General features: G+C 33.7%; 1 protein-coding gene across 3 annotated transcripts; it reads right to left on the bottom strand.

Moving 5' to 3' along the window:
* LOC109819775 (SPX domain-containing membrane protein Os06g0129400-like) lies at nt 60-9,421 on the bottom strand. Of its 3 annotated transcripts, none has more exons than XM_020385655.1 (11): nt 9,295-9,421; nt 7,889-7,969; nt 7,651-7,771; nt 6,727-7,038; nt 6,441-6,545; nt 5,868-6,319; nt 4,601-4,902; nt 3,683-3,864; nt 2,533-2,723; nt 1,242-1,375; nt 60-594 (listed from the first exon to the last, which is right to left on the bottom strand). In XM_020385655.1, the coding sequence occupies exons 2-11, from the start codon at nt 7,939-7,941 to the stop codon at nt 356-358; spliced, it is 2,091 nt and encodes a 696-aa protein (XP_020241244.1). In that variant the 5' UTR covers nt 7,942-7,969; nt 9,295-9,421; the 3' UTR covers nt 60-355. The 3 variants fall into 3 exon arrangements, with proteins under 3 accessions (XP_020241244.1, XP_020241243.1, XP_020241245.1); XM_020385654.1 differs by lacking the exon at nt 9,295-9,421 and adding an exon at nt 9,184-9,292; XM_020385656.1 differs by lacking the exon at nt 9,295-9,421 and adding an exon at nt 8,488-8,522.

Raw genomic sequence — 12,104 nt, forward strand, 5'->3', positions numbered from 1 at the left:
AGATGATTTAACAACATGATGCGAGACCAAGTATACAGTACTTCAAATTCTGCTGTCAATAATCATAAGGGCGCTAATTGATTAATACATAAAACCACACTTTGTGAATAAATAAAAACCGACAAAACACAGAGAGCCTACTATACCAGCTAACATGTACGTGGTGTTCATAGTTTATATACACTTCCGATGACTATAAATGCTTGCCGTTCAAATTTTCCAGCAGAAATTCCTAAGAGGGACAGGCTACTCAAACTGCAACTTATTCGATTACATGAATCAACAAATCAATGAATAGCATTCTGCTATACGCACCCAGAAGAAAAGGAACGCAATATTACTAACTGAAAAATAATTAGAAAAGAGAATTGAAGGTGAGGATGGTGGCGGCAATGGAGGCTACACAAATGACTAGAGAAGGAAGTAGGGTGACATTTAGGAGCTTGCTCACTCCCAAATACCCAGCTAAGGTAATTGTACAGTCTGCAACTACACGAGCCAGTGTTCCGGCCTCAGTTGAGAGGAGGCCACCATTAAAAGTTCCACGTGCTAGCCGAGATGACATAACTTCCGATAAAAGTGATAGATTAACACCTGCGTTGGCAAAACAACTCTTATAAGAATTAGGGGGCCTAATAGCAATTTCAATGATTTAATGGACTAATTCTTAGTCACCTTATAGGAATTGGAGGGCATAATAGCAATTTCAATAATTTGAGGGGTTAGTTTCTTAAAATTAAAGATTTAAGGGACTAATATAAAAAACAACCCAAATATATAAGCATTTTCTACTAAATTAATGCTTAGTTGCATATTTCCTTAAGAAACATTATATATCTTGCTGTTAATTGAAGAAATAGGTTGCATATTTCCTAAAGAAATATTTTATCTTGCCATTCAATTAAAGAAATAAAATAAAGAAAGTAGCAGAAGTGAACCGATGTTCACGTGATTTTGTGCAAATCCCTCCAAAAGCTCACAGTAATTTTTGCGATATTTACCCCAAAATGTCATCTTTGATTCTCTATTACAATTTAATATTATCAGTTTATATGTGAATTGCATTAGGTGACAGTAAACCTCAACTTTATCAAGGTAATTGATGTCTAAAGAAATGTTTTTAGAAGCTGCACAAAGTTTCCAGACAAGTAAATGCAGCAACAGAAAACAGCCCTCGAGAAAAGAGGAACCTAAATGTGCATATCAGTTTAACAGTTGTTCACTTTTCGACATGAAATTACCTTCAAGCACTTCAGCGGCTACAAACGTAATAAGTGCTGAGGTCACATACTGAGGCACCGTATATGTCTTTGTAATGTGGAAGCTCGAAAGTATACCTAATAACACCATAATTTCAGATGCTAGAAGGATTTGTCTGCAAAATATCAACATATAGGTTAAAAACATGCTGAATTTGAAGAAAATTAGTAAAATAGAACTTTCTACAAGAGGATAACAAATCTCAAGAAAGAGTCTGAGAGTCTATAACAACAAATCAAAAGCGATGCATATTTACAACTTGCTGACAGAATGAAAGAAAATCAAAAGGCTGCAATCCAGGCAGAACACAGTTCAGAGTATAAACGCTTCTTACTGATAGTCCATATCCCAAATTGTAAGGTTGTATCTTCAGGAAAAGTTTATGGATATTGGGTTTTCAAACTCATACAGATAATGAAATTGTATCAAAATGCAAATTCATTGCAATTATCTAAGCCTTCTTTGATCAAAAACCAGAGACATCAAGAAAAAGCTTGTCCCATCAAAAGAAGTAAGTAAAATGAAAATGCATCAAGCAATAAACCCATCCATAGAAAGAAGCAGAGTACTATGGTATCAAAAAGATATATGACATATATCAACGAGTACATTTACACTAAAGGGTTGACAATATCTACGGAAAGACGATGAATCTTTAATTCCTTTAATGTTCCAGATATACATTTAATTTAATATGAATTCCTAGTAATCAAGCTAATAAAGCAACTACATTCTAGACATGGGCCTACAGCATGCATGTCAATGAGTACATTTACACTAAAGGTTGACAATATTTACGGAAAGACAAGGACTCTTTGAGTCATTTAATGTTCCAGATATACATATTTAATTTAATACAAATTCCTAGTAATCAAGCTGATAAAGCAACTACATTCTAGATGAAGAATGTGTAATCAAAGTGAAAGAAAAAAAAATCTAATGCAAAATAACTTTTCTTACAAGTAAAGCAATATCAATTTCAAAGTAGCATCTGCTGCTGCAAATATACGCATTTTGTAAAACCTCCTACTGTAATTTCAAATATGAAGTGCTAAGGGCATAAAATTAGTTACGAAACACACACAGTATGTACGTATGAATTATATGCGAAAATATCGATATTGACAAAAAACACATTTCAAGAAGGGAGATAAAGTAGCTTCCATGGATGGTAATGCAGTAGTAACATTTAAGTACAATAAACAGTATTAGGAATAATGAATAATCAGATATCTTGACTGCACCAGAATAGAGTCCTAATGTATCAATTACCTGTCCTCAAACATGTTGCTGATGTATGTTCCAACAATTGCGTTGACAGGAAGAACTGTTAATCCAAGTACAGCCAGGAAAATTGCCACTGAACTAGTACTCCAATTAAAGTAATATGTGGTAATGACACTTGATTCAGAAAGTAAAATTTCCATTGCATATTTGAGCATGAAATATATCAACAATTGGACCTACAGAGAGCAACAGATAAAGGTAAGATTTCTGGACTTAAAAAGAAAGAAACATGCAAATGCTAGAAACATTGTAAACACAGTTCTAGATCGCCAGTCACAAATGTTCATTTTGAATAAAAAGTTTCCTTCATTTTGTTCTTTGTTTCCTTTTAGCAAGATCTGCACCACTTACATCCATCCAAGTCCGGTGTTGACAATTACAAATGTGTGGTTATTACTCCTAGAAATCATGTAAAAGAAATTTGAATCTTTTGTCTTTTCGACAAAAACTATTTCATATAAAACTAAAATTAGGCTTTATCTTGTATGAATAACAACCTATTACATAGACTTATTTCTGAGACATACACGGTATATTCAAGTGAATAAACATGTATAGTTGTTTCCTCATGTCAAGATTTTGGACTATTATCATATTCAACACCCTGTGCCCGCATTGGAGTACAACATTAATGTCTATGCATACAAACCATAGGCATTTGAGACGTGTAAACTGATTCCAATAGACCAATTAATTCCATATTCTTAAGATTCTAGATCAATGGATATAAGGTTCTGAAATGCTTGTGAATTTGAACCATCAGATAGTAGCAGGATGTATTACAATATGTACTAGGAATCCTTTTCATTGCCTAAAGGAATTTTTAATATAAAATGCAGACCAGGAATCACGTTTCACAGTTAAATCCAAGTCATATGTGATGTCCATTATGACAATTGAAAAGGTTAAAGTTCATGCTATTATAAGAAGTTCTTCAAAATGTGTACCAAATTACTACACAAAGATGTCATCATTGATGTTTACAGAACCACAGCAAATATACTTAATTTATAATGTTCACTGTGTTCCATACTCCTGCATGCAGACAAGGTTCCGATTCACAACTGGAAAGTAAACAATAACTAAATGCTTAAAAGAAATAAGGCCGACTGTTAGATAATTAGTAACAACAAACCTTCACAGAAGGTGTAAGCAATCTATATGCTGAACCAATTGAATTTGCAGGTAAATGAGAATCTTCAGAAGCTTCTTCACTATCATCACATTCTTCGTCACCGTCTTCAGTTTTTCTCTCTTCTGAGTTTAAAAGCAGCGGTTGTACCAGACCACCTTCAAGTCGCTCATGATCAACATGTCCTAATTGTAAAAGAACAGTCATTTTGAGAAATAAGACAAAGCACAATTGGAATATCAAATATCTAAAAATTTCTTATGAATGATTAAATAAATCAAGAGATCTATGGGCTGAAACCTATTCCTTTGGGAATTAGTATAACTCAATGGCAAAAGTCGTTGAGTAAACTAATTCATATGGTCATTGTGAGTCAAATAGCATCCAAAATTATATGTAAACATGAAAATACTTACGCAAATACATAGGAAAAGCAAAGTCCTTATGCTTTATCCAAAATTATCTGCACCTGAATCCCTGCTCCTTTCAGTTCTATTAATTGTCTATTAAAGATCACATCCTATAACAGGCTGCCAATTGTTATCTTTTTTTTTAACTTCCTTGACACATTCATATAGGCCACACGATCTGAGATCCTTGCTATCCTGTCAACTACTATTGTTCCACCCAATTGAACTGAAGCACTCATTAGCTCCTAGCACTCAGATGAATCAAGCTACTTTTTCAAACACTATTAGCAAGGAGAAGTAAAGATTCTACAAATAGATCTTGAGTGATCCTTAGATCCCTTTGTTTGACCATAAAACTAATCTGCGCCTCTATGTAAAATCCCAGTTCCATAATAGCATGAATTTAGATGTTTCTCAAATTGATGCTATAAAAAAAAGTTTCCATTTTAAATAAGCAATGTATTTGCATGTATGAACGTTAAATACAGCATAAGAATAAAGATTAGCCTACCAACACCAGTTTCCTGTGGGTTTTGGATCTCATCAGTATCACGAACTGGCTCCTTAAAAGAAAACCCCAACCAAATCAAATAAAAAAACCAGGCCACTGTCATCACCCAGCCAGGTAATGTGTCTTGGTTAATTGTGAGACCATAGATCTTGAAATTGGTCTGCAGCAAACCAGCAAGGGCAGGACCGCAAGCCATTCCAAGTGCACTGGCACTAACAAAACCTGCAGATGCTTGCATGCGAATTTTTTGCGGCACACAATCACTAATGTACCGGCGGTTAACAGCCCTTGCGGAACCCAGTCTGAATCATGGTAAAGTTCCAGATAAGAAAACTTTAATGCAACTAAGCATGAAAGAAAGAATAACATTTCAAATAAGTCTGCAAAATCCTTTTATTACCATCATTGAAATATACGATAAAGAAGACAAAACCCAGATAGTCATGCATCTAACCTAGTAGAGAAACTTGCAAGACATAAATACTGTTTGAAACAACACTTTATATGTTGGAGCCTATGTTACCTGGGTACTCCTAACTGAAGTCGTACTTGTACCCGACAAGCATCAACACCCGTATACATACCCAAACTCCGTGGACACTCCTTGTATATATGAATACATTTATTCCAGCATGTGCTCACTTATGCGATGTATGTTTCATGTAAAACACTTCTCATACACTTCTTGGACGCATATCCTACACTTCATATCCACTTCCTAAAACTTCTTGAACACATGTCGGAATTTGACCTATTAAAGGGTCATTTGGGTGACTAGTTCAAAAATTATTGGGTTTTCAATTTATAATCCACATAATATAAAAAATAAAATATTAAAGGAATTTTAATTCTCAAAACATGTGAACGAAAAACAATGTTGATCCCATGTCAATTATTAATTTCAATATATAATATACGTACGTGTATATAAATATCTATATAGCCGTGTCCCTATATCCTACCTTTTACAAATTTGTAATGTCCTGTACCCATACATACCACCACCCGTACCCGTACTCATTTCCATGCAACTTAGGCTGGAGTAGTTAAGGTATATGCATTTGGAATTCTATACAAAATGATACATCTTAAAAATACACAACTTGTCACATATAATAATATAATACACTAGTCTAGTCAATGGAAGATATAGGACATGCTGTAACGAGTGCAACATATGCATGTGTCATGTGGGACAACAATAAATGTTTAATGAATATGCAAGTGTGTTCATTTTTTCCTTAAGGCAAATAAAACCAACACTTACCCACACAGTAGACGACCAATAATCAGAACTGCTAAAGATTCAACGTCATAAGCCAATGCATACAACAGATTTCCCATAATAAGCACAATACTGCTGAACACGAGAGGTCTGTAGTATGATCTATTTGACCATGCACTGAAATAAACTGAAGAGAAGACTTGAGCAACAGCCATTGATCCTATTACAACACCACAAACTGTCGCAGCGGCACCAAGACTCATCGAGTAATCATCTGCAGTAGGGACAATTATGTATGTGTTGACCATATAAAGGAAAGTATTCACCAGGTTCAGCATAAGAGACATAAAATGATATTTCTTGTCAACTTGTTCTTCCACAACACCAGTTATGTCTTCTTGGACAATAAGTGCATGCTGTCCCAAAAAGTGAAGGAAATTTGTTGAGCGTGTAAGCTTATCTACAGATGCCTTTATTAGATCAATGACAGGGTCCTGCATAATAAGCAAAAAGATTATTGTGAGTGGAGATAGTGATTTAAATTCATAACAAATTATGCCAAACATTCTAATCTTGATCAATCAAAAACCTATGAAGAACGGAAAAAAAATAAACCTGAGGAACAGCCGACGGCTGATCGTAAATAGATAAGTAGCTTCCTTGACGATGTTGAAAATCTGCAAGGTTTCTAGATAAGGCTCCTACAACAGCTCCAATTCCCTGCACACCAAAAAATTAGTGAATGGGGAGCAATTTATAAAGCAATCCTTTATTTCAATATTTCAAGAAACAATAGTACAAATCAATGAAAAAATGACACTGATTGGGCGAAAATGAAAAAGAAAATGATTATATCAGAGTCACTATAAAACTCAATCTGAACTGTGGGTTAAATTATTACCACATGCTTGAAGACCTGTTGCAGTTGGGAGTATGGATGATTAGCTCGAGATGTTAAATAATAATCCATGAATCTATAGCCAAAACGTTTATCAAACTTCTTCAATATCTTACGAATGCCTGTAGCATTCAAATCAACGAATCTAAGAAGCTTCAAAAGATCATAACCCACTGCCCTATACTGTTCTCGAAGTTCAGATATCTTAGATATATCTGGATTCTCCAAAAGAATGGAACGCTGCTCCCCCAGTTCTTGAATCCTGCTGGCAAGAATCCCTTGTTGTTCCAATAGAAAAAGTACAGTTTTTTCTATCTGAATAAAATAAACATAAAAAATTAGCTAATAAACCCATATTACGTTATCAACTCCAAAGAAAAAATGCAACAAAATTTATCTTAAAAAAACACAAGAGACTAGACGTCAAACATTATACAACCAACATAAAACTCAAGTAAGATGGGAATTGATTACGTGACAGCATAGTTAAATAGCAATTCTTTTGCACTTATTATTGCGTGAATTCTTTTTGCATAAGGTGTGGGACGTATAGGCATTTGTTCATTGCATTAGAGATAAACTCAACATCAAAGTAGAGAAATAACAAAAACCAATCGCAAAGCATAATCTCTCCACCTTAACCACAAACATAAATAGCTGGGAACTCTTTAAGAAGTGACTTGTATTCAATCTCCAACAATCTTATACCTATAGCCGAAAGGTAGAGAATCTGATAATCCAAGAACTATGTTTGTGTACCCTAGAATACAAACAGTTTTTTTATGTTGTTGATATAACACAAATGAATTCGTGCAAGAAAATGCATTATTTCATTCTACAGTATGGATGCAACACATGCATACTTGAGATAACAAGTCCATATTTGCTTGAGTATCAATATATATTTGCAACAACAAAAAAGTGTACCTGATCATCTAACATCCTTGAGAATTCCTTAAGGATCTCGCGACGAGTCCTTCCTCCACTCTGAATCTGTTGTGAATATTGCCTAACCTTCTTCTTCATTAACTTGTAGTCAATATAGAATCTGGAAACAGCAAGAGAGAATTTTAAAATGGATAGGACAACTCCATATGTAACTAAAACTAAATTTAAGATGATTAAAGCATACTATCAGGGAACATAAAAGGGGGAATAAGCATACCCTTTCCATTCTTCAACTTGATTTGCTGTTAGCTTCTTCCCGAAATTAACCATCTTGAAGTTGAATGTGTAATATAATTCCCTGTGAAAAGGAGATCCATAAGATAAGAGAGACCATCTAGAACTATGATTGAAAACGCTAAAGCACAAGTAAAACTAGGATAAAAGCTAAGTTTTCAGTTAACAAAAGCAACTAATATTAAGAGGATATACTTCCTCCGTCTTCACTTACAAATACAGACCAACATGTAAAAACAGCAATAATGAATTGAAAAATTCCTCAAGGACCCAAAATATGGGACCAATAGAGGGGACAAGTGAAGTGTCCCCCTCCTATTAGATAATGAGTTGGTCATCATTAATGATAGCCAACTCATTATCCAATAGGAGGGGAACACCTCACTTGTCCCCTCTATTGGTCCCATATTATGAATTTTATATCAAATCTCTTAGGTCCCAATAGAATAAATTGAAAAATGATATAACAACAAGTTACGATACCTTCAGCTCCAGATATTGGAACCAGGAACGGGTCAGAATCATGAAGATGGCCAAAAACAAATTAAAGAAATGAAGTGTAATCAAGCAAGCATCACTTACGAAACTGGAGCCAAGGTTTCAATTACTGAATGAATGCTACAGAGGCAATGGTATGAGCTGAGTAAAAGCAGAATGAGAACTGTAAAACACAACTGATAGAAAAATGACGCAAATATAGTGGTAACTTTTAGTTCCTACTGTGTCATCGCTAATGAAATTGACCCCAAAAATATTTTGAACACCCATGGGAGGAAACCTCTACATTCTATAATCGATGAACTTATGCCATTGTGATATAAGATCCGCAGCAAATGAAAGCTAACAGCTCGTCATTGCTTGTTCTAATGATTTATATATTTTCCATCTCACAACTCCTTAGCTTTTCTAGAATTCCTCAAAGTAAGTGGATCTCTGGGAGTACATCTTTGCTTCTAGAAATCAAATAAACCTTTAATAGAATCCAGTAACTACTTCTAAATTGTTTATTTTTTCCAACAGATTTTTTTTAAAAAAAAATGGTTACATAAATAGAGTAGTCAATAATTTGCCCATCTTTAATAGCTCAATTCTCGCCATTAATGCTAACTTCCAGCTACTCTTAACCAATTTCATTTTCGGCCATTAATCAATCAAACAAACGAATAATAATAATAATATCTGAAGTCGATCTAGAGACCATCAAAATTTTCAACTGGAAAAAAAAATATCAATTACAAATTAGAATACAGACGTAGATCTGAGTAAACATTCGATTACCTGAAAGAGAAATTTAGATGACCATCAACAAACAGAGAGAGAGAGAGAGACGCGAATCGAAACAAAATAAGGATAAACAACGAGAATAATGATTAGTTTCAAATTAAATACCTCCAGAGAGAGAGAGAGAGAGAGTAGCGAAGGGATGAGAGAGGACTCGTCACGGAAGTGACGTGGCAAGAGAGAGATCTCTGGAATGAGTTTTTTGGTGTATCAGGGAACGAGGAAACCTATTGATTGTGACCTCTGGGAAATTTATAGATCGTAGAGATAAAGATTTAGAGGGTTAATTTTAATTTATCTCAACTCCGTACAAAATTGGGGCGAGCGCAAATGATAAGACATACAAAGAGCTCAATCTCGCTACTTGTTCCTTTCTGTTTTATTTATTGGAAAATGTATAATATGTGTTTGGATAGCGATTGAAAGTAGATTGAAAGTAAATTGTGTGAAGGTCCCAAAATCAATATCTTCATGTGCTGCAGTCCTTTTATTTTTTCCCCATGGAACGCTGCTACATGGACCCAAAATATAGGACCATTGGAGGGGACAAGTGATGTGTCCCACTTCTATTGCATAATGAGCTGGTCATGCCATCTCATTATGTAATAGAATGGGACATGGTCCCATATTTTGGGTCATTAAGGTATTTTTCTCCCTTATGTGGTACAGTCCTAAGAAACGTGACATTTTGTGTTGTAGCCCTCTTTTAACAATTATTACCAGCCAACTAAGTATAGAGAAAGAATAAAAAGTACAAAATCCCAAACTGTCATTATCTCTTTCATGTTAGGTCTATTTAGAACTAACATGAACTCTTATTAGAACTACCATGAACTCCAATTAGAACTAACGCGAACTTTTATTAGAACTAATTTAATTCCTTTTAAGTCTAATTCAAATCATGTTATGTCTAATTCAACTTATTTTAAGTCTAATTTAATTAGACTTAACATAAAATTAGACTTAAAATTTTGAATTAGACTTAACATGATTTAAATTAGACTTAAAAGGAATTTAACATGATTGAAATTAGACTTAAAACTTCGTGTTAGGTCTAATAAAAGTTCGTGTTAAATCTAATTTCATGTTAGGTCTAATAAAAATTCGTGTTAAGTCTAATTTCAAGTTAGGTCTAATAAAAGCTCGTGTTAGTTCTAATAAAAGTTCGTGTTAAGTCTAATTTTATGTTAGATCTAATAAAAGTTTGTGTTAGGTCTAATTTCATGTTAGGTCTAATAAAAGTTTGTGTTATGTCTAATTGGAGTTTATGTTAGTTATATTTCGTGTCCGTGTTAGTTCTAACTCATGTTAGTTCTAACTCAGTTCGTGTTAGTTCTAATTCATGAATTAGAACTAACACGAACCGAGTTAGAACTAACATGAATTTTCCTTCTTTTTTTCGCGTGTTCTCTTGTTCCCTGATGTTTTTTTTCGTGCACCTGAGGTTTCCCTCTGCTCTCTTTTGATTTTTGAATCTTTTTTATCTTTTTCTCCTCGGCTTATTCTTCTTTGTCCTTTTCTTCATTTCGTCCTTTTTCTTTTCGTCCACTTTTTCTTTTAGGGTCTGTTTAGTTGATTTCCTAAAAACCAAGAAATGAAAATGAAAAGGTGGAAATCTCAAAAAGTGCAATTTCATCCATTTCTATCCCTAAAACTCACTCACAACATCTAATAAAATATTATTTTCATCCAACAACTCATCCACAATATCTAATAAAATATTATTATTTTCATCCACAACAAATACTCAACTCAACTCATCTCATCTCATCATTTCAAATCACTCACATCATCCTATAAGATTGTGACAACTCATCTCATCTCATTAACATTTCATTTCCACCTATTTCCTCCCAAAAAGCTAAAAAAACGATTTTTTAAGTGTTGGTCACATCATTCAATAATATAATGAGAACTCATCTCATCTCATCTATTTTCTTATTTTTAAGAATGAACCAAACAAAAGAAAACAACCTGTTATAGGAAATATGTTTCTTATAATTCATTTCCTTATTTTTTTCGCCAACAAAACAACATCAAAACAAGTTTTCTTAAAAAATCACTCACTCATCCAATAATAATGTGACAACTAACATCATCTCATCTCTAATTCTTTGATTTCCTTCTTTTTTTAGCCAACCAAACATTCCCAAAACAATTTTTCTTAGAAATAGTTTTACATTTCTTTGATTTCCCTCTTTTTTTAGGCAAACAAATAGCCCCTTATGGGATTTTTTTTTCTTTCTTTCTTTGTTGTGTGTGTTTGAGGATGCCAATGCCTTCTCCCTAATTTTTATTTATTTATTTTTCTCTTTTTTCTTTGGTCTTGTTCTCAGTTTTTCGTCTTCTTCTGCCCTTTTTTTGTTTAAATTTTCTTTAGGTCCTCATGCCTCTTAACACAAAATTTTAGGTCTAATTGGTGTTTATGTTAGTTCTATTTCGTGTTCGTGTTAGTTCTAACTTAGATCGTGTTAGTTCTAATTCAGTTCGTATTAGTTTTAATTCATGAATTAAAACTAACACGAACAGAGTTAGAACTAACACGAATACGAAATAGAACTAATATAAATTAGAACTAACACGAATTGAGTTAGAACTAACACAAACACGAAATAGAACTAACATGAACACCAATTAGACGTAACATGAGTTAGAACTAACACGAACACGAAAAAAAAACTAACATGAACTCTAATTAGATCTAACACGAACTTTTATTAGACCTAACATAAAATTAGACTTAACACGAACTTTTATTACACCTAACACGAACTTTTATTAGGCCTAACACGAAATTTTAGGTCTAATTGATATTCATGTTAGTTCTATTTCGTGTTCGAGTTAGTTCTATTTTTCGTGTTCGTGTTAGTTCTAACTCAGTTCGTGTTAGTTCTAAATAGACCTAACATGAAAGAGAT

The sequence above is a fragment of the Asparagus officinalis genome, chromosome 8 (genome assembly GCF_001876935.1).
Source record: "Asparagus officinalis chromosome 8, Aspof.V1, whole genome shotgun sequence".
Classification (NCBI taxonomy): domain Eukaryota; kingdom Viridiplantae; phylum Streptophyta; class Magnoliopsida; order Asparagales; family Asparagaceae; genus Asparagus; species Asparagus officinalis.